The 24,358-nt window shown below is 42.7% G+C and overlaps 1 protein-coding gene across 9 annotated transcripts in view; it reads right to left on the reverse strand.

Annotated features, from left to right (window-relative positions):
- Positions 1-24,358, reverse strand: part of FGGY (FGGY carbohydrate kinase domain containing) — a 475,197-nt gene that overhangs the window by 399,825 nt on the left and 51,014 nt on the right. For all 9 annotated transcript variants that reach the window (XM_061121747.1, XM_061121749.1, XM_061121748.1 and 6 more), the window contains one exon: positions 19-107. In XM_061121747.1, coding sequence (XP_060977730.1) covers positions 19-107 — 89 coding nt within the window. The remainder of the gene's footprint in view (positions 1-18; positions 108-24,358) is intronic.

Below are 24,358 nucleotides of genomic sequence, written 5' to 3' on the forward strand. Positions count from 1 at the left end.
AACTTGTAATTAACATACCGTGCTGTGACACCTGTTGCCTTCCACGATAAGAAGTCTGGGAGATCAAAGAAATGTCCCGCCTTATCCCAGCAAGTCTCTCTCAAGTTCTGCCAAATTAAATATATATTAGAATCAATTACGGGCTTTTTTTCTCCTCTTCTCCTCTCTCAATAATGTTTCAAAAATTTCAAAACAAAAGCATAGCCAACAATGCCCAAGAAAACATCTGTGCAGGGTCTGGGAAGTGGTGGTGGGGAAGGGAGTATAAAAGCAGTACACAGGACAATTATTGATCCTTTCAAAAATGACTATAATTTCCCTTTTATTCCTCTTTGCCAACCTGGAGTGGGAAGAAGTACACTTTGCAAGGGTACGCAATCCATCTTTCCAGTGAAGGGCAAGGAGATACATTTCAAGACATATAAAAAGACTTCAAAGCTGAACAGCTGTGAACTGGGGAGAAAAATCACACTAGGAAACTACCTGATGAAATGTGATGTGTCCTGCCATGAAAACGTCTCCCCACGCTGACAGGTTCCAAAAACAACAGGAATGATAGCCCCTTGTCCACAAAGAACTTCCATTCTAAGCCAGAGAGAATGGTCCTGAATCAACCTATCCTTATACCTTTTTAAAATACTTGTTGCTTCCAATTTCTTCCACATTGCCAATTTGGCCAGATTTTTTTTTCCCCCCTTACCACTGGGCTTTTTCTTTTCTCTGCCACCTGTGTCTGGAACCCTCCTTCCTCACTTACCACCTTGTTCCCTCCCAGGGTTCACGCTGCCCTGCCCCTTTTGGTTAACCAGACCCACCCTTCCCTAGGGAGGTCTCCTCGTCAGCGGGAGTCTGGCTGTCAACAACGCCTATCACCTCACAAGTGAAAGTGAAGTCACTCGATCATGTCCGACTCTTTGCAACCCCATGGACTGTAGCCTACCAGGCTCCTACATCCATGTGATTTTCCAGGCAAGAGTACTGGAGTGGGTTGCCATTTCCTTCTCCAGGGGATCTTCCTGACCCAGGGACCAAACCCAGGTTTCCCACACTGTAGGTAGACGTTTTTACCATCTCAGCCACCAGGAACTCATCATCTCACAAGTATCTGTATAATGTTCTTCTCTCCTGCTAGACTGTAAGCTCCATGAGGCCAAGGGCCTTTTCAGCTTCATGTACTGTAATATCCCACGATTGTCTTCTCTCCTCCCCAACACAGGACTGGACCCTTAGCTGTGAGGTGGAAACCACATGACTCCAGTCCCAGTCTGGAGTCTCCCCCAGGGGTAGAAGACAACACACTTAACTGGACAAGGGACAGACATGTGACCTAGCTGGGCCAATTTTATTCCTTCTCCCAGAAATTTAGAGTTGGGATCCAATTAGAGTCATTTAACTTCTGCCTTTGAGTGGAACGGGAGGTGAGATAAAGCTGGAAACTGGGAAGTGGCCATTTTTTGCCAAGGACCTGGAGAAGTAGGACTTCATAAAGAGAAGAGTAATGCAGACAAGTGGCAGCAAGAAAGGTTTCCTACTGTCCAGGCAACTCTCCGTGTCCTGGTTTCACTTATTCCCTCTCCAAGAGGCTACAACAAAATTGAATGCACCAAAAGCTTAAGGGTATCTTTGGGAACCCAGAGGCAACAAGGCAGGAACTCCAAAAGAGACATATTCCAGTATCAGTGAGCGGGTGATGTAGAGCAGACATTCAATAGATATGGGCTGACCAACCAGACAAACTGCTCATTTTCACCTTTCAAACTTTCTCAGGTGAGGGGCACTTCAGACTTTACAAAGGGTTTTCATGTGTGTTATCTCCATTGCTTGTGGTTTAGTCGCTAAGCTGTGTCCAACTCTTTGCGACCCCATAGACTGCAGCCCGCCAGGCTTCTCTGTCCATGGGATTTTCCAGATAAGAACCCTGGAGTGGGTTGCCATTTCCTGCTCCAGAGGATCTTCCTGAACCAGGGATCAAACCCACATCTTCTGCATTGGCAGGCAGATTCCTTACTGCTAAGCCACCAGGGAAGCACCGTGTGGCATACAAAAGTCCCAGGTGCTGCTATATCTACTTTACAGACATACCACTGGCCTTCATCCACATTTGCCCTCAACTTCTATGAGTTCTTCCTATTTTCTCCTTCCCCATCTCAACTTTCAGAACACAGACATTTACTCACAGCAGAGAAAATTAGTATTAACCCAGAACACGGTCCCATTAAAACAACACTAACATCAAAAGGGCTCAGATGTAAAAGGCAGTATTAAGCCCATTTTCTGTTACTGCTGGTTGTTTTAAATTCCTAAGCATTTGGGTGAGCGCTTACATGCAGAAGGGGCTTCCCAGGTGGCTCAGACAGAAGAATCTGGCTGCAACGCAAGAGAGCCTGTGGCCAGGCAGATGGGCTGCTGTGGACAATAGAACCCAGGCAGTATGTCTCAGGGAGAACTTCAGGCCTCTGGCCAGAAAGAGGAACTTCAGGGGCAGGAGGGGCAAGGCAGCCTGGTGGGTCACCTTTTCTTGAGACAATGCCAGCATCACCAGGCAAAGTCAGAGATCCCAGCTCAAACTCTCCATAGAATGAGACACCAGAAACGGTATCATATTAGGAGTGTGGAGTATCCTTAAGAATGCCTGTGGTCTCGGGAGAGAAGACAGCAGTATATACTCCCTGTCTTCTCCACAAAAGCAAAGTCTGTAACTCAGCCAGAAAAGGAGAGGGGGCAAGCGTATGCTTGGATGAAAGGGATGCTCCGAAAGCCCGATCCCTTACTGGGAGATGTTGACACTGCTTACCAGGCTCCCATGATGCAGGTTGGGCTACATGATTCACAAGTGTTTAGTCATCACATGGCAGACTGGCCAAGGGCCTATTACCCCCTGTGGATGGATTTTTAATCCAGTTCTATGAGAAAATCTCTCCATCCCTGCCCCTCCCCAGTCAGTAGAGTCCCACCCCAGGGTCTCAATCTTACTGAATTAATTCTACCTTTGGAACCACTGGGCCTGCATCAGACACAGTGACTGTGCTCTTAGATTCTCCCACAGCTTACAACAGTGCCTCCGTCTCAAGACAGTGCCTTGTCTCATTGGATTCTCAGGATAGTTCAGAGGTTGTAGGTGATACACAATAGTCCACATGTCAAGGATATAGAAACTGAGGTTCATGTGATAATACTTTGCCCAAAGTCAGAGACTTTGCCCAAAACTGTTCAAGACTTTGCCCAAACCTGCTCTAAAGTAAGGGTTCCTTTTTTCCACCAGGCCACGGTCACCACTCTGAAGCTCCCTGTTTCATCAGAGCTGTGGGTTTTGGCCTTTTGAAAGCATTATGATAGAAGCTATTGCTGACAAAGGTCTGTATAGTCAAAGCTATGGTTTTTCCAGTAGTCATGTAGGGATGTAAGAGTTGGAGCTAAAGAAAGCTGAAGCTTGAGAAGACTCTTGGAAGTCCCTTGGACAGCAAGGAGATCAAACCAGTCAATCCTAAAGAAAAACAACCCTGAATATTTATTGGAAGGACTAATGCTGAAGCTCCAATAATTCAGCCAACTAATGAGAAGAGCCAACTAAGACCCAGATGCTGGGAAAGACGGATGGCAGGAGGAGAAGGGAGTGACAGAGAATGAGATAGTTGGATGGCATCACTGACTCAAGGGACATGAGTCTGAGCAAACTCCAGGAGATAGCGAAGAACAGGGAAGCCCGGTGTGCTGTAGTTCACTGGGTCACAAAGAGTCAGACATGACCCAGTAACTGAACAACAACAACAAGAACATTAAATTTCAGAGATTTCACTTTCAATCCTGGGCAACTCACTTAACTTCTATATTCCTCAAAACCCTCATAACACACAAATGGTACATGGGCTGGAGTGAACACAGAGCAGGTCCCCATCACAAGATGTGTAGACACATCTCATAATGTGGGCACTGAATCCAGTTCAAACTAGGAGGTCTCTGTGCTGAAGGAGTTAAGTCTCTCCTACAGTTACCAAGCAACATACAAAAAGTAGCATTTTCAAGAAAAAAAAAAAAAAAAGAAGAAATCAGGGGTTACTGGGGTGTGTGACTTGGCAAACAAGGCTTCTGCATTCCAATAACAATCCTTTGAGCTAAGCAATCCCTCAGGCTTGGAAGCCACCAAAGAGAACAACTCTTTTTTTTTTTTTTTTTTTAATCATCTATTACTTCATTAAAACCACAGCCTTTCTTGGGAGGAGACTACCACTCAAAGCACACACAGCTTTGGGTCTCAGCAGAGGCTGGAGGTGGAGTAGCAAATCCAAGGTTCAAGGCCAGGCAGCAACCAGCCCACCAGCTTTCACCCTTTCCTTCTCACTGCCATGTCCAAAGAGGCAGTGAGGTCTCTGCTGGCTTCTAGATGCCAAGGGAACTTTGGGATAAAATGAAGCAGATGCTGCAATGTATGTCGGGAGATGCCAGGGTCCAGGAACAGCATGGGAAAGTAGGGATGACCAGTTAAAAAGGGATCATCAAGTATTTCGTTATGACTTGCAAAAGGATTTTATCTGGGCTTCCTGCTGTGTACACTGAATGAAAGGGAGGAACAGAGCTTCCTACTTCCCCTCCCAGTAAAGGATCCTGCTGGATCATCTCCAATACTCACGTTGTTTTCCACACAAGGACATTCTGAAAAGAAAAAACTTATCCTCGCTCTACATTTAGGACTTCTGAGAAGTAAGGCACAGGCTGATAGCCCAGAGAGGAGAGATGTTTCAGGAAAAAATTTTAATCCTTAATGTCATTCTTAACAAAAAAAAATGCTAAAAACATGGACTGGGTCATAATTCCCAACTAGAAACTTTCCAGAATGAATGAAACAACTGTGCTTCAAACTCCCATCTACAGAGGAAAAAGAGCAAACATTGGAGATATTTCAAGTCAGACAGACAGATACGCTGAGAGGTTTGTGCTACCAGAGGTATCTTTCTAAAAAACTTAAAACATACCATGACATTTCTTTGTTTAAAATGGTTCGACAGTTCCCCATGGCCTGGAATCACATTTTATCTCCTTGGCACAGCTCTCGGGACACTTAACCTAGCTCCAACTTGGCCATTACTTGTATGACTCCTTCTGGGCTCACTGCCCATCACCTCTCTCTTCGCCACTCCCCACCCTGATCTCACCTCATTTCTTTCCCTTCCCCAAATGCAATGTACTCTTTCATACTCCCCTGTATCTGTCGAGGCTGAAGCCTCTACTATGGGATTGACTTTCCCATCTTCTCTCATGATCAAACGTCTACCTGATTCAAATGCAGCTCAAATGTCACCTTTTCAATGAATCTCTCCATCCCTTGCTGCGTCCTTATTATATACTCATACACCTAAGTCCATCTCAAAAGGACAAACTCCTGGAGGGCAAAAGCCAGCTAACTCCTGGAGAAAAAAAATGCAAAAAGTTTCATGAGGTATAAAGAAATTTAAGATCAAACAATTTTAAAGTAAAATTACAATGAAGCTGGAAAAAGATGTGTGCAAAGGAAATGGTCAGTAATGAATAAGATGATGTATGATGATCATGTAATGAGCCTGATACCAAGGTTTGGTGAGTCAGCCTCATAACTCATTTTTTTGTGTGTGGCCATATATCTACCTCTAATGACTAATCATAGACATTGTTTAGAGAAGGAAAAGGGCTTTGGGGCCGAGGTGGCTAAAAAAGACTTTATGGCAGAGAGATTTGAGCTGAAGCCTAAAGATCAAGTAGAAAAAAACATTTATGCTTCTGCTGAGAATGACACCCAAAAAACAAATGTACAGACACCAAGGGTTTAAGAGAAGTGGGATAAACTGGGAGATTGGGAATGACACATATATACTCTACTGATACTGTGTATAAAATAAGTAGTGAGAACCTACTATATAGCTCAGAGAACTCTACTCTGTGCTGTGTGATGACCTAGATGGGGAGGAAATCCAAAAAAGAGTGGGTATGTGTATACATACAGCAGATTCACTGTGCTGTTCAACAGGAACTAGCATGACACTGTAAAGCAACTATATTCCAATAAAAATTAATTAAAAAATAAAATAAAAGTGAATCTTCCTCAAAAATAAAATAAACTGACAAGGTAGAGTACTCCCTTTAGAGAAGGATTTGTTTTAATGTACCTTCACAGACTTTATTTATAAAATGAAATAATTCCATTGGAAGATTTCAATTAATCTTCAAGAACTAGATATATATACGCATCCTTTCCCCACACCTTCCCTGAAGCCCTGCTATTATACAGAAAGGTGAATTTATAATCCACACTAGAAATGATTCCCTCACAGTAAAAATGTTATCATTTGTATGAAAACTGATCGTATTCTGCAAGGCTGACTTTGCCCAGGAATGTGATACCACCACAAGCATTAGGAAAACAAGGCTTTGGTATGTGGGCTCTAAGAACCTTGGAGTCAGGCAGACATGAGTTTGATTACTGTCTTTGCCACCTCCCAACTGTGTAGCTTTAGGCAAATTAATTTCTCTAAGCCTCAGTTTCCTCCAATGCCACATGACTAGCACAGACCTCAAAGGACGTTGTGAGGCTTAAGTGAAATAACATGGAGTGCCTAATAAGTCAATGGATCTTACTCTAATTACTGCTGCAGAGCTTCATGAGTTTTAAAACACTTTGACATGCATGATCTCATTGGATCTGCCTAATTCTTCAAGGCAAAGAATAAGGGAAAGGCAAGAAATTATAAACCTCACCTTGCAGGTTGACAAAGTAAAATCCAGAAAGGGATTACAACTGTCTCAAGGTCACACAACACTTAAGTGGAAAGACAGACTAAAACGTACCAACAGATCCCTAATACCTGGCCTTGTGCTAGTCAGGGGTCTGCCTCCCTGACAGCACAATAAAGTGAAGAAGGGAGAAAAGAGAAAGATGCTATGGTGACCTAGATACAGTTTCAAGTATGTGGTACTGTCTCTGGAGGGGAGGATCCTAACAGAAGAGAGGGCTTTGGACTGAGTAAGGTCTTGGAACAGACATGACATAAAGTGGAAGATCTGGACAAGTAGAGGTTGAGTGGGGTCTTGCTTACCACTTCATTCTCCTGGACTCCTTCAATGCCCTTCTCATCATTGCTTTTCTATCTCCTTCCTGAGCAACTTTTCTTTAGTTTCCCTTTAAATGCTGATGTTCTTGTTTCATCTAAATGTTCTTCTCATTGTTCATGTGCTCCCTGAACAAGTTTAATTGTTTCCAAGGTTCTAACCAACTACAAGTCAAATAACATGCATGATCTCAAACTGCCCCACTGCACCTCTAACTTGACAGGTCCATAACAGAATCCATTATTTTCCCCAAATGTTTCCCTCCTCCTCAGTGTACTAGTTACCCAATAAGTCATCTTCTCCTCTCTCACTGCTTATATCCAATCATCCTTCTAGTTTAAATTCGCAATTAATCCATGAAGCAGTTCCCACCTCGTCATCCCCCTGTAGTAGTCAGAGCTCTCCAAAGAAAAAGAATCAATATAGAAATGTAAGTTGGTGCAGACACTATGGAAAACAGTATGGAGGTTCCTCAAAAAAGTAAAACTAGAATTATCATACAATCCAGCAATCCCACTACTGGACTATATCCAGAGAAAACTACAATTCAAAAAGATACATTCTCCCCAATGTTCACAGTAGCATTATTCACAATAGTCAAGACATGGAAACAACCTAAATACTCATCAACAGATGAATGGATAAAAAAGATCTGGTACATATATACAATGGAGTACTACTCAGTCATAAAAAAGAGCAAATTAATGCCATTTACAGCAACGTGGATACAACTACAGATGCTCATACTAAGTCAGAAGGAAAAAGACTAACATGATATCACCTATACGTGGAATCTAAAATATGAGACAAATGAACTTATCTACAAAACAGAGACGGACTCATGGACATAAATAACAGACTTGTGGTTGCCAAGGGGGAGGGGGCTGCGGAAGGGATGGATTGGCAGGTTGCAGTAAGCAGATGCAAACTATTATATATAGAATAGGTAAACAACAAGGTCCTACTGTATAGCACAGAGAACTATATTCAATATCCTGTGATACACCATAATGGAAAAAATACAAAAAATTACATATGTGTATAAATGAATCACTTCGCTGTACAGCAGAACATAACATGGTAAATCACCTATATTTCATCGGAAAAAAAAAAAAAAAGAAGGTGAACCTGTTTCTCCACCACATGAATTGGGGCTGGGCATAGCACCTGGTTTAACCAATGCAATGAAGCAGAAGCACCACTGTGATAGTCCTGAATAGACATCTCAAAGACCTTGCTTTTTTTCTCCTTGGAGTGTAGAGCTGCAGCATGAGGAAACTCAGAAACCTGGAGGATGAGAGGACCCTTGGAGCAAAAACAAACCATCTCGGCTAAGGCTCCACGCTTTCAAGAGAGGTGAGCAGAGCCCAGATCAGGAAAGTCAGCGGCCCTCCAGGGACTCTTGAACACATTCAGCAGAGACCAAAAAATCCATTTCCCTTAGCCTACCCCAAATCAGCAACCTACATAATTACAAGGTAAATAAATTGCTGCTTTTTTACTCTATTAAATGCTGAGATGGTCTGTTATCTCCCTAGCTGATATGGCCTCTTTCAAACTCTCAGTCAGTCAGTCAGTCAATTCAGTTGCTCAGTCTGTCCGACTCTTTGCGACCCATGAATTGCAGCTCGCCAGGCCTCCCTGTCCATCACCAATGCCTGGAGTTTACTCAAACTCACGTCCATCAAGTCGGTGATGCCATCCAGCCATCTCATCCTCTGTCGACCCCTTCTCCTCCTGCCCTCAATCTTTCCCAGCATCAGGGTCTTTTCCAATGAGTCAACTCTTCACATGAGGTGGCCAAAGTACTGGAGTTTCAGCTTCAGCATCAGTCCTTCCAATGAATACCCAGGACTGATCTCCTTTAGGATGGACTGGTTGGATCTCCTTGCAGTCCAAGGGACTCTCAAGAGTCTTCTCCAACACCACAGTTCAAAAGCATCAATTTTTCGGCGCTCAGCTTTCTTCACAGTCCAACTCTCAACCCCCTTCAATTCCCACCCTCTACACAGCCAATTAGAATACAACGGCCTACATAAAATGTATATTTGAGTATGTAAATCATTCATTCATTCTTCATTTGGTATCCTCTACAGGTCAGGTTCTGTGCTCAGTGTTAGGGAAATGAGAGCAAACAGCAGACACAGTTCCACCCAGAGAGCTTTCAAAGTTTTCTAGCATCTTGGGAGTTAAAGTCTAGGGACCTCCCTGGAGGTCCAGTGGTTAAGACTCACCTTCCAGTGTGGGGGATGCACACTTTGATCCCTGATGGGTAGCTAAGATCACACATGACTTGTAGTCAAAAAACCAAAATGTAAAACAGAAGCAATATAGTAACAAATTCAATGAAGATTAAAAATGGTCCATATAAAAACAAACAAAAAAGACATCGTCTTCTTTAAAAAAAAAAAAGATTAAATTTATTTACATGTAAATTTATTACAAGTAAACCATGACTTGGCAGCTTCCTCTCTGATATTCTCCATCTCTGAGATATTGCACTAAAATGTCCTTTTCCTCACCATTATTATTACGTCTTTATCCACAGTGTTGCTTATCCGGATACCCTCCCTCTCTCACCTGGCCAACATGTGATCATCATTTAGGACTCACGCACTCCATGACATCCTCTGTGATTCCCCCACACGGAGTGGGGCGCTGCTGTGCGATGCTCCTCCATAACACTCAGTGACTAGCCCCACCACGACACTTCCCATTGTCTGTTCACATGTCTGTCTCCCTAGCTACACTGAAAACTCTTTAAGAGTCGTGGACTGTGTTTTTGTTCAGTCTCTCTGCTGCTAGGACCTTGCATTCTATCTGATGTATAGATGATGAATAACATTAGCTGAATGAATGAACAAATAAATGAATGAGCATAGATGTGCAACCTAAATAGGAGTTTATGGAAATGGAAATAAGAAATGAATGGATTAATGAGTGAGGTTGTGAATAAGGACTGTCCCAGTTTCTCTTTTCTCATTCGAGTTAATGGCTTTTCACTGTCTGTCTTAGGGGCACAGACATATCCTAGCCAAGCCAGGCTGCCAGGAAGATAAATTTCTCTTCTCAGGGTGAGCAGGTCCTTTGGAGAAGTTTCATTTTAATTGGAAAAATGGATTCATTCACTTCCTGGCTGGGACTCCTGGGTCAGTGCAGCACTACCCTGAATGTCTGCCAAGCATACTGGAGAGGGGGCTGAAGCGGGAAAAGTGCTCCATCAGATGTCGCGTGCTCTGGGACATCTGAGGACAAGCTGGTGGCGGATTCAGGCTGGCTCACAAGGAGGGCCTTCCTCCATTTTCTCCAGGTTCCTTCAACCCAAATGTTACTTATACCAACACATACAGGATGGGTGTACTTCACGGTTCCATTTGGCCCTTCCTGGGAGACTAATCTGGGGTTGGGGGGGGTGTGTGTGTGGACATAAACAACCTAAATTTCCACTCACAGATGAATGGATAAAGAAGACATGGTGCATATCATATGCATCATATGCATACATATATATATGTGCATCATATATACACACATAAATCATATGATATATATGTGTGTGGACAAGGTCCACAACTGAGAAATCCCTTCACTACTCAAGTAGCAGAAGATCAGAACTTCTTAAACTCTTCCTCATGATGATGCATAACAGTCCAACATCACAGAAAACATCCTTTCTAAGGAACACTACTGCATCTTCTGTGAAGAGTCCTTACAGAGGGCACTGAACACTGTAAGGATTTTGTGACCTGGCCCCAGGCTTCCCTTTAGCCTCATCTCTCAACACATTTGCCTTTCAACACCACCCCTCCCCACCCTGTCCCTGATTCCTCAAACTGACTGACGCAATGGTAGCTCTAGTAACACAATGTTTTACTCCGCACCAAGGTGTCTTTGCACTCTCCACTGCTTCTTCTTCACAGACAGACTGCAAGAGTAAAATTCCCAGATCTAATACATCCTAGCCGTGTGGCCTTGGGAAAGCTACTTAACTATGCTTCACTTCAATTTCCCTGTCTATGGTGACTACAGAGGGCAACAGTACCACCTTCACCACACAGCTATTGACAGAACAATGAGCAAGTGTATGTCGAGTGTCCAGAACATCTGGAACAGAGTAACCACTTCTTAAGTGATTTCTATATTAGTTAGAATGTCTGTTCCACCACATTTCCATTTTCAGGAAGGACAATGGGCTTTGGAGACTGACATACTTTAGTTTAAACCTTGTTTCTCCCAAGGGAATCCTCCTACACTGTTGGTAGGAATGTAAATTGGTACAGACACTATGGAAAACAGTATGGAGGCTCCTCAAAAAGCTAAAACCAGAGTAACCATATGATCCAGCAATCCCACTCCTGGGCATACAGTGACAAAACTATAATTCAAAAGATGCATGCACCCCAATGTTCACTGTAGCACTGCTTACAATAGCCAAGACATGGAAACAACATAAATGTCCATTGACAGATGAATAAAGAAGATGTGGTACATATATACAATGAAATACTCCTCAGTAGTAAAAAAAATAATGCCATTTGCAGCAACATGGATGTAACTAGAGATTATTATACTAAGTGAAGTTGGACGAAGAAAGACAAATAGATGGTATCACATATGTAGGATCAAAAATACAACACAAATGAACTTATCTACAGAACAGAAACAAACTTAGACATACAGAACAGATTTTTGGTTGCCAAGGGGGAAAGAAGGTGGGAGAGAGATAAATTGAGTTTGGGATTGGCAGAGGCAAAATATTACACATAGAATGGAAAAAAAACAAGGTCCTATGGTACAGCACAGGGAACTGTATTTGATATCCTGTGATAAACCATATTGAAAAAGAACATTTAAAAGAATATTTATATATGTGTATACATATATATATAAACACACATATATATAACTGAATCACTTTGCTGTACAGCAGAAATTAACACATTTTAAATCAATTATACTTTAATAAAATAAATTCTTAAAATAATTAAAAAAATTTTTAAAGATAGGTTCTTCTACTTGGTAATTACATTACTTCTGAACAGTAGTCACCTAATATCTCTGGGTCTCCCTTTGTTCACTTACAGCAATGTTTAACTCGCACTGTTAGTAGGATTCAATTCAAAGAGGTTATACATATCACAATGTTCATCCTGGCACAATCACAAGTAAATGTTAGTTTCCCTCACAATCCTTACTTTTCTCAAATTATATGGGACCAATCTGTCTCTCTTACTAGACTCTTAGGCCCTTATAAGAAGAGATCATAATTTACTCATTTGTGTCCCTGAGATAACATGAAATAATGATTTCTTAAATGATATACTTATTGACCATGCAACAGTTTGCCCATCAGTCCTGGTGTGTGGCTGGGTGTGTGCTACACATGAAGGTAACCATAGATGAAAGGTAGGAATATACTGGTCCTAATTCTCAGGTTGCTGATTGGCTAGGTGGAGCAAAGAGTCTGCATAGGAAACACTCAGCAGGGATGGATAAGTAGTAAACAATAATTCAAGTTTGAAAACATCTGATTTATAAACTGAGGATGCCGCATGGTCATGAAAGCCAGGCACTGCTGTGGGCAGGCAGCAGAGGGGGGGTATTACTTGCGAGGGAGAGTCTGGCCTCAGTGTGGAGAGAAAGCAAAGACTAAGGAAGACGGGATGGAGAACAGTCCGGCTGCGGGGACAGCTTGAGCAAAGTGCAGGAAGAAGCAGCAACACTATCCATGGTCACGGGAGAGGAATGCTGGGAAGGTCAGCCTGAGAGACGTGTGCCAAAACGGAGGAAAAGGGAAATTCATATTAGATGCTCAAGTCAGAAGACAATGGGAGCCACCTTGAGTCCTGAGCAGGGGGTGACTTGTGGATCCAGTTTTAGGAAGGGGAGGATAGCAACAACATGGAGGGAAGTCTGGAGTGGGGAAATGGTAGGAGGACCAGCTTCCATATACATTTCCAACGCAGAAGGAAGAGAAAGAGCAGAGGAAAAGGAAGAAAAAGGAAGAGGAAGCCAAAAGAGCAAAGAAGATGAGCGAAAAGCAAAGTGAAACAAAGAAAACTAGAAGAGAGGAAGGAAGAAGAAAAAGACAAAAGCAAAAGACAGAGGAGAGAGAAGGGGAAGTTAAGGTGAAGGGAAAGAATAGGTTAAACATGAGAAGTGAACGAAATGAGAAGGACAGAAAAGCAGCAAAGTGAAAGATGTGTGGAAAACAAGACCTCGACAACGAACCCAGGATGAGACAGAGGTGGAGAAGGAAGGGCAGAAGCTGGAGGCCCGCGCGCGGTCTGCAGCCGCCTCTGCTCTCAGGGAATGAAGTCATGGCTGATGTCACCGCCTCTGAGTCACACGCCCACCAAGGAGGTGGGGCAGCCCCGCCCGGCGTTCCATCCCACCCTCCCAGACAGCAGGGGCTCGTTCCCTGCCCTGTGCTCTGGGACACTGTCCAGTCTGGTCCTGAGGACTGAAATGAGCAGGGTTCTCCTTGGGCCCAGGGAGGACACCGCAGCCACAGGGGCACGCCAAGCCTGTCGCCGCTGGTCCAGGCCCTGCGGTGGGATGGTCAGAACAGGTGGGACAGAAAGTTTTCTCTGACTGGGGCTAGGGCTCCATTCCATAATGTTTACAAAGGAAATTCCCATGATGAATAGTAGCGAATTCGCAAAAGGGCCTCAAAAGATGCTTTTAGACTTGACTCACAGAACTGCTTTCTCACGTTCGAGGTTCTCACCACACTACCACTGCAGCCCCAAGGAGGCCTGCTTTCCTTGGACGGACAGACGCCTCCCTGCACCAGTCATCCACCCTGCCGAGTGCCCGCTCCCACCAGCTCCCAGCCGACACGTCATCTCCTCCTGACTCCTCTCCCCTAACATGGGTGTATTTCCATCCTGCTTACAGAGCGCTGTGTCTTTATTTCTGTTCCTCTACTAGAATATGAGCTGCTTAAGGATGGGGATTCTGGTTTACTGCATTTAACCAAGTACCTGGAATAAAATAAATTTCCAGTAAATATTTGCTGAATGAATGAATGTCCCTGGTCAACTCTGGAAGGAAGCGATGGGCACCATGCTAGCATTTTCAGACTTCTCTGAAACAGGGGCCCACTCTTATAGCCATAGTCCCAAGAATGTTGCTTGCTGAAGGTAGTACCCTAAAGCTACGCATAATGGTGCAAGTGAAACTGCTCTGGGAGCAGTTGCTTGGGGCATCTGAGGATGGATTTTCTCTCTCCCTGGGCCTGTAAGCTGTTGTGGGAAGGGTAGAGGATTGAGTTAGCCTTGATTTAGATGCCCTGCTCTAACACTCACACTCAGCCTGTCCCCATTTGCTCAAACACAAATGACACCACCCATTCCCCAAGCTGTCCATCAGGATTAAGCATAGTTTAAAGAAAAAAAAAAAAAAAAAACAGTGCTTACCTGAAGAAAAATGTGGATTTTTACTTTCATGCTTAGCTTTCTTAACTGCATTTAGAGATAAGCATATGGGAAATAGACTTCATTAACTTCTTTTTTTTTTTTTCCCCAAAATCAACTTTTTCTGTTCTAATCATCATCAGAAAATACATCACTACCACCAGCACTCTACAACTTACCAAATACCTTCTGATACAAAATACTGTCGTCAATACCTTTTATGGACAGGAAACTAAGGCCCGTAAGAGAAATGAATTTCCCAAGATCATGCAGAGAATAAGTGAAACCCCAGCCACTTGAACTCCAAACCTAGTATTTCTTCTTTGCTGCCCCGGTTGCTGCCTCCCAGGACATGGGAGGTGCTCAATAAATACTTGCACAATGATTCACTCCCTTTCTCAGGTCCATGGGCTGGTCTCTGACCCCTGGCCAAAGCCAGACCACACGGCCTCACGCCAAGACAACTGCAGGAGGCTTCACTCTGGTCCCGATTCTCTCCCTATCTATCTTAGGCTCACAGAACGCCAGCACTGAGAGAGAACTTCAGGGGTCATGGAGAACAGCTGTTCCCAAATGCCAGACCTTGACTGCTGCTAGCCCGTGACTGGTCATTTTCGCTAATCGGTGGTGAATAATACCAATAGAGAAGATGAAATCCTTATTATTAATAATATTATGAATAACTGATTGGTAAAAAGAGCTCATGTCCTGGTAGCTCACTTTGCTTTTCTTGGGCAAGCTCCAATACTCTACACACGCAACATTACTGGGAGAAAAATATCGATCTGCGCCACTCTTCAGATCCTTAAGCAAAGACAAAATGAGACAGAGACCAAACAGGGCAGCCACTACCCGGGCAGCTTCTATTTCCCTCTGAACACTCCCTAGTCCTGTGTTTTTGAGCCAGAAGACACTGACTGTTGAGATGACAGAGCCTGGAAGCCAGACTAAAGCAGCTTTATGAGAGGGTGTGGGTAGGAGTACTGATGAGGCTGCAGAGCTGAGATCAGACTTTCTTTTATTACTGAGGTCGTGCCCAAGTTTCACCTAGTCCCCAGCCTCTCCATACAGGAAAGATTCAGAGACATGGGCTTTCATGCGGATCCTAGAATCCCTTTATCATTCAACCAGCAAAGTGGCCACAGCTTCAGGCATAGAGACTGGCCTCCAGTGAGGTCTTAGCTACAGAAGTACTGCCAGGACCCCCAGATTCAGAACAGTTAAGGAAGTAGCTGAGTCATTTATTCATTTTTTCCAACTGCAAACATTTCAGATGAACGCAAAGAGAAGGAAGAGGCCAGACCTTTGGGAGGTAACTTAATGTGCTGGACCACAGAGAAAAAAAGAATGGGTTGGAGCTTGTGTAGTAGAGGAAACCTCAGATTTCACCCAGTTTCAAGCATGATTCTTCAATCGTATGTCTAAATTAGGAGAACTTTTTATTCTAGAGTTCATATTTATCTCAAAAATTTGAGTTAGACAAAATGCCATCTGGGATTTGAAACTTAAACTAAGAGAACTAGCTCTCTTTACCTAGGTATCTCATCCGTAGACATGGTGGGGGCTGGGGGGCCGGGGTGGGGGGGTTGGCGCGTTGCCTGATAGAAGCTGGAGTTGACCAGATAACCTTTACTTCTTCTTAAATCCATTTCCTAGAGTTAGAAAACCCAGGTTTTTTCATTCCAGCACTGCCAGAAGTCATAGAGCCAGGAGGTGGTAATCCATCTAACTCTCTCCATCCTCAGCTTCTTTATCTTCAAGGTAAGTGATAACATCTATTTCACAGGATTTTCAGATAAATTAACTGAAATAGCAGACTTAAGAGCACATGGTAGAATATTTAATAAATTCTAGTGCAGGTGTCAATAACGTTCATGGATAGCAATCAAACAGGGTCAATATCTTGAATAATATTGATAAGCATCTCAAAAAACAAAGGGTTTTAATATTTCAAAATGCTTTCACAAGTGTAATAATGTCTTGTACGTGCATTCTAAGTTGCTTTAGTCATGTCCAATTCTTTGCAGCCGCATGGACTGTAGCCCACCAGGCTCCTCTGTTCACGGGATTCTCCAGGGAGAATACTGGAGTGGGTTGCCATGCCCTCCTCTAGGGGATTGTCTCAACTCAGGTATTGAACCAGTGACTCTTGTGTATCCTGCATTGGCAGATGGGTTCTTTACCACTAGCACCATCTGGGAAGCCCAAGAGTGACTCAACCTATTCCAAAAACTTAAGATGGACTGACTTGATGGACAGAAGGACAGATAGATGGACATACACATGATAAGCCAAGTACAGTACAATATTAACGATAGAATCCAGGTGAGGGTTCTATGTGTTTGTTATAAAATTGTTTCTACGTCTCTGTATGTTTGACAATAAAATGTTGGGGGAAAATGGCTTTCACAGCCTGTTACACTTGATCCTAGACTTGAGAACCCCTTGAGATAAAGGATGCTCTTGGCTTCTACTCTGCCTCCCCATCACTAGGCACAGTGCCTTTCTCACAGTAGTTACTAGATGAATGTTTGTTTCACTGATTAAATGAATACAGTCCTACAATAGCAGAACAGTCATTCTCATTTTGAAGACAACAACAGAACAACGACAAAACAAAATAAAACCAACCTATATGTTCAGAGAAATGAGACTTACTACTTCAGAAGAATGCTCTGACTTATATCTTTCCTGACTTCTGGTCTGCCTCCTCCCTTTCCCTAATTAACATCCACCTATCCTGGGTCTCCAGATTTCCAATGGAACAGTTCACCTCAATGAAGGTGACCATGCTAATGAGTTCCTATATATCACAACAAGCATTAAATGCACTGTCTTTTTTAGCATATTTTCTAAAGATAGTTCTTTCCTCCAATAGATGTGACCTCCATTTTAATCTGGTGAGAAAAGAATTTTGTCCAATCTTTGTCTTACATCGAAAATCATACCATGTAGGCATAAGGCCAGTGGAACATAGCAATCGTTCTCTCGCTTCTCTGTAAATTCCTAGAAGTAGCTGACATCCCTACACAGTTGTCAGGACGGCTGGCGGCAAGGAAGCTGGGGACGGGGGCTTTGCTATTTATTACAGCCATGAGTTTGCCTTAGACCAGAAAACAAGGAATCATTTGGAAAATATTTATTGAGTATGTTTTCAATGCCAAGCACCATGTTTGGGTAAGGGGAGGAAACAGGTATGGAAAGAGATTTGGTACCTCCTTTCATGGAGCTCAGAAACCACCAACCTAAATGAGAAAGGAACATGATGCAACAGATGACAAACAAACAAAATGACAAGACAGGATTTAGGGCCAGAAGCACCTTCATGAAGACTCAATCCTGATACCTGTGGACAAGGCAGTGCATCTATTTGAGGCTTATTGTGTTTATCTATAAAACGCAGCAAACATTCAATGTTTAACTCACAGGGCCATGTCATCAATCAAATAAAGAAAACATAGGTTCAAGCCATAGAAGCTGTAAAGTAAAATACAAAATATAGTATCATAACAATAGCTGACATTTATTACATGTTATTAGGTACCAGGCCAAGTCCTTCTTTTTTAAAAAATTTTGGTCTGCTTTTTAAAATCACTTTGTTGGACTATAAAACTAAAAGAATACAGCACATAGCTGGCATAAATCAAATATGCAAATGCAGGGATAAGGAAAAGATCCACTGTCCAGGTAAATGAAGACAGGCCATCAGCCTCAACACTCCATATATTTCAGTTACGAGCCCAGTTTATGGGAAGACCACCCTGGAGAGAAAATCCACAACAGATGCCCTAACACCAGCTGACAATATGGTCAGCCGTGCTCAAAGGCTGGGAAAAATCTGGTCCAAACGTAATATGGCCCTAGTATAAACACTCTAAAAAGAGCTTGTTTGATTCAGATGATGTGTCTTGGATTTTCTTGGGGATGAAAGAAGCAACACAAAGGGGTTAGTCCCCTCAGAGTACAAAGACAAGGAGAAAAGCCCAGAGGAGTTACTGCCTCTATCTGGAGGCTTCACTTCACATAAAATATGCAGTGACTTGAGGTGACAGGCTGCAGCCAAGGGGTGGCTCTGAGGTAGAAAGGAGCAGTAATAGTCCAAACTTCCTTTTCCACAATAGGGAAGAGAAAAGTAACATTTGCTCGACATGCAGTGGATCTTTACTTTGGAACAGAACTATCTGAACAGACACACCCAGCAACCAAAAATGGCATGACAAATGATTTAGTAAGTTCACCTATCCATCCATTAAAATATTTACTGAGTTATCAGTGTTAGATACAAAGCAAAGCAATGCCCCAGACATCACAGACGTGGAGATAAATGAGGTGCAATAATAGTTTAATAAATTCCAGGGTGGGGGGTAAGAGGAAGATGCCATAGGCAGGGCAGAGGGTCAGACCCTAATCAACACTCTATGGTGAAAGTCAAGGAAGGCTTCTTGGAGTGTGAAGAATTGGTATAAATTTCCCTAAGTGAAAAGAAATCATTTTAAGTTTGCCAGGCAGAAGGAAGACCTCAGCCAAGATCCAGAGGTATAAGGGAACATGGGTATGGTATCCTTAGATCCACTGATAAAGAAATGCACCATCTGGCAAGACCTTCCATTTCTCAAAGCATTCTCTTAAAGGAAAAATAATGATGGAGTCCTTGAACAAATTCTCGAAGCCTGGGTCTCAGCTCCAAGCACCCAGAGGGGCAGTTGCTGGAAGAGGAAATGGTGAAGCAGGCTGGGTGGGGAACGCTGTAAAATGCAGGACACTTGCCTTTTCTTGAGGGGCAGCCCCAGTGCAGCTCTGGCCAGTTCCTCCCACATGGAAATGTGAACCCAGGACTGCCAAGTCCTTTTATTATTTTTTTGAGAGAAACAGAAATCTGGAATTTTATGTGAAATTTCTTTTTTTTTTTTTTAATGTTGGACACTAATTCAAAAAGGAATTTTTATTTTTTCAAGTACAGGGTGGGTCCAACAAAACCCATCTGGGGACCAGATTCAGTTTGTGAGCTGCTAGCCTATAACCCTGCACGTGGGCAGAAATGAGTCACAGAGCAGTGCAGGCCAATGGATAGAGCCCAGGGCTGGAGGTGGGCTGGACCTGGTGAGAATCTTGGCTCTACCATTTACTTGTTGTGTAGCTTTAAAGAAACTACTCAAGCCCCCGGGGCTTGTTTTCCTCATCTGTATAATGGAATAATAATACCTGTCACAGAGGGGCTTAGATGAAATACTGCATGTAAATCCCTTCATATAATGCAGATGGTTTAAGGAAATAATCCCAGCGCGGGGAGGAAAAAAATCCCACGCTAAATAATGAAGTGTTGTCAACCAGAAAAGATACCTGGAACGATAAGATTATTTTTTAATGGAAAAGTACTAAGAAGTAATAAAAGCCTGAGCACTGTGCTGTAACAGTAGCAAACTATTCCAACCATGGATAGTATCTCATTATTGTGTTTTGTAATAATATATACAGCCATTTTTTCCTATACTGTAAATTTCTTAAAACAAATGCATTTGTAAGACTGTAGAGCCTCATAATTTTTCCCTTTAACATTGCAGTGTAAACTTGGTCGTTGCTATACAAATATTTATTATCTACCCAGTACATGCACCAGAAGTATTTTTTTTCCAAAGTTGTAACATAGATCATGTCACACCCATGTTTAAAATCCATCAACCATTCCCCACTGCTCTTAGAATAAAATCCAAATTCCTGCCAATGACCCCCAAGGCTGTGTAGGGTCTGGCCCTTGGTCACTTCTCTAACCCACCTTCTTCCCGTCTGCCTCTCTCATACCCTGCCCCTGGCCCTGCTGACCTCAGGGGATCTCATAGGTGCTGTTCTCCCCTCACTGAATCCGCTGCTCCTGCTTCCTGAAAATCTCATCATTCTCGTCAACCAAGACCTCCCAAGAGAACACACCAGCCATGCCAAATCTGTTCACCTGAGTTTCTCCCTCATAGCATTTTCCAGGAAACAAAGTCACTTTGCATATATATTTGTCTCTGTGTCTATTTTCTGTCTATGTAGAATCTAAGTCCCCAGAAGCCTACGCAGGGTGCTCATCTATCTTGCTCATCTTGGAATCTCCAAACCATCACACAGGAAACACTCAACCAATACTTTGTAAATGAAAAAAAAATGATCCTGGCACCCATTGTTCCCAGCCTCAGATTCTCCTGAAGTTGTCACATCCAACTTTCTTCCCTGAACTAGTTTATCCAAACCCTGGAAGGCAAACATTTGAAGAAGCAGTAGAGTGAAATGGTGATAAGCCCATTCAATGGGTCTGAAATGCCAAGGTTCAAACCCCAACCTTGCCATTTATTAGCTGAATAACCTCAGGCAAATTGTTTAACATTTCTGAGGCTGTTTTGTCATCTGTAAAAGATGAGACTTACTTCCTAGGGTGGTTGTGAGGAACAGATAAGTTTAACTGGGATGAAATGCTTAGACAAGTGCTAGATATATAATAAGCACTACATACATTTTGGCTACTGATTTCATCTATTTTCTCTGCTGTTGCTGTTGTTTAGCTGCTCAGTTGTGTACGAATCTTTGCGACTCCTTGGACTGCAACATCCCAGGCTTCCCTGTCCATCACCATTTCCTGGAGCTTGCTCAAACTCATGCCCATTGAGTCGGTGATGCCATCCAACCATCTTGTCCTGTCATCCCCTTCTCCTCCTGCCATCAATCTTTCCCAGCATCGGGGTCTTTTCTAATGAGTCGGCTCTTCACATTAGGTGGCCAAAGTATTGCAGCTTCAGCATCAGTCCTTCCAAAGAATATTAAGGATTGATTTCCTTTAGGATTGACTGGTTTGATCTCACTGCAGTCCAAGGGACTCTCAAGAGTCTTCTCCAACACCACATCTATTTCCTTATTTTGTTCTTATTGCTTAGTTCAAAAAAGCTATAATTTTGCGAAGGCAGAGATCACTTTTTTTGTGAAGGCAGGCCCCCATAGGAAGGGAATAGAGGATGGAGCTGTTTGTATGGATTTTGATGTACATATACCTACATGATATGAGGCTAGGAGTAAGACATTTAACTTTTTTGGGGGGGCCTCAGTTTCCTCATTTATGGGCTTCCCCAGTGGCTCAGCAGTAAAGAATCTGCCTGTAGGGCTAGGAGACTCAAGAGATGCGAGTTCGATCCCTGGGTCGAGAAGTTCCCCTAGAGGAGGGCATGGCAACCCACTCCAGTATTCTTGCCTGGAGAATCCCATGGACAGAGGAGCCTGGCAGGCTACAATCCATAAAGTCATAAAGAGTCTGACACAACTGAGTGACTGAGCACGCATGCATGTTCCTCATTTATAAAAAATGATAAATCTAACCACAAGATAGTATAAAAATTGAATAATCACTGTGGAATAAAATAACTCTGGGGCTGTAAGCATTGGTGAATTTTAGGGGAAACATGTACAAGATATTCAGTGAGTCACTCTGCTTTGCAGTTCAAAGCTGGCTGCCTCCTGGTACAGGTATCATACATTGGATACAGAGGATTCAGATAAATGAATGACTCTGAAAACCTGTTTTATACTCTTCTACTATTTTCTATGACTGTTGATTTGTCTGACAATTTTGTGGTCATTTTCAGATGCTTGCTTTAGCTATTATTTAAACAGGGAAAACATGCAACTCATTACACTCAGTGACTTGAAATAAGATATTCTAATGTTTAACATTCTCTCAATTGGCTATAGAATGTTACTGACATATCCCTCGGTAGAGACAAACATTTTAAAACACAGTGGAAGTGAGAATTAAACTTCTATTCGAATATCTACTGTATAAGATATTTTACAAATATCTGACTAAACTACAATTAATTCCACAAGATTGATATTATTGTCATTAGTCATTTGACAGCTACACATGCTGAAAAATCACAGACATTGATTTAGTCAAAGGTCATTCAAAACTGGTAAACGGTGGAGAAAGATTTAAATGCAAGTCTCACTTGCCTTCAAATCCAGTACTTGTTGTTACAGAACTGTGTTCTACCTCCCAAAGTTCCTTTCTTGTATTAGCTCTACTGCAAAGACCTGATGAATGTAGGTAAATAATATCAAGACCTATGCATGCATTTAAAGCCAGAGTAACTAATAAAGTCTACAATTTCTACTATATTGCCATCAAAAAAGAAATGCTCCATTTTTAAGAAAGAAACTGACACTGTTTATCTTTCATAAAGTTTCAAGACAAGAAATCTGAAGAAAAGAAAATAGATCTTACTATATAATCAAGAGGAATAGATGACTAAGGCTGGTCAAGGCACTTATTCTGCAAGTCTCTCACTGTACAGAGGAGACAATGATCAGGCTTTCCTGAAGTCTAACAGAGGTTTCTTTTTAATAGTTCCTACTGCAAAGCATTCAACTGACACCTTGCACAGCTAGCAGGAAGTTATCAAACCACTTCTCTGGGCATCCAAACTCCCTGGTTGCTCCCAAGAACCTACATACACAGGAAAAAGCACATTAGAACCAATCAGAGCATCACTTACTCATTTCCCCAGTATGTTACCAAGAGAACAGAGGCAGAACGGTATGGACTGGGGAAATGAAAGGGGCAGATACGTGTTCTAAACCCATCAACGAAATTCTCTGACATTCCAGCCAGCTGCTTCCAGACTTTTGGAATGAACAATGAAAACTGCAAACTATAAAATAATTAGCTTTCTGCTCTGCTGACAATGGCAAAAAGAGGAAATGAGTTAAAAGAGGGGTTGGAATATCTCCATGCATCCTCTACAAGCCAGTTAATTAACTTCCATTAACAGTGAGCTGTCAGGATCGGCATCAGCCCGTTAACTTGCTTGACCTTCCTCAGCCTGCACCTCGTTACCCTACAATGTTTCATGTTTATAAAGATAGGAGACTCCAGCTGTTTCAGCCTGAGAGAACTTAATTTACATTTGGGCTTCATTAAGATGAGAGGCAGAGTCATTGAGACCAAATGGAGAAGCCAGACTGCTGGGGGTTATGAAAAATTCAAATGGCATTTTTCCTTTTATCTGACAATTCTTATTAAGGAGACATACAGTCAACCTAAAACACATAAACCTTAAATGAAAAAGACACGATTAAAATTCCATATTGCAGAACTAGGACCCAAGTGGCTTTGTCCATGAGCCATGGTGGTCCTAGTACATCACTTTTGTCTTCTGGGAAGTCTGAACTCCAAATTCTATCCAACTGCCTCTGACATTCGATTCCAGGCTAAGCACAAGGAGCGCATGAATGACAGCAATGCTGAAATGAGTGGTCAGCTCTGACTCCTCCACCTAGCTCACCCCTCGTGGCCAATCAGCCTCAATGTCCTGCTGACATTAATCCCTAACAATTCTGGGAACCTGTCTCCTCTCCACCCCACAGTGCCTAATTCAGGTCTCATCACTTCTCACCTGGAGAACTGTAAGAGCTCCTTATTGTCCCACTCAAGTCATTCAAAAAATATTTACTGAGTACCCATTATGTGCCAGGCATTTGATTAAGGATAGGGACACAGAAAGGAACAAAATGGACATCACCTCCATCTTCCTGTGCATTACAATGGTTGGAAGGGGTGAGCTTTATACAAATCATTATACAAATGGACATGTCATTACAATTTATGAAAGATATAATGAAATAAAATTAAGAGTAAAATGACAGGGCTTCCCTGGTGGTCCAGTGGTTAAGAATCCGCCTGCCAATGCAGGAGACATGGGTTTGAACCTCAGTCTGGGAAGATCCCACATGCCTTGAGGCAGCTAAGCCCACGCACCACAGCTACTGAAGCCCATGTGCTCTAGAGCCCATGCTCCACAACAATAGAAGAGGCAATGAGAAACCCGAATATTGCAACT

Source organism: Dama dama, chromosome 20 (genome assembly GCF_033118175.1).
Source record: "Dama dama isolate Ldn47 chromosome 20, ASM3311817v1, whole genome shotgun sequence".
Classification (NCBI taxonomy): Eukaryota; Metazoa; Chordata; class Mammalia; order Artiodactyla; family Cervidae; genus Dama; species Dama dama.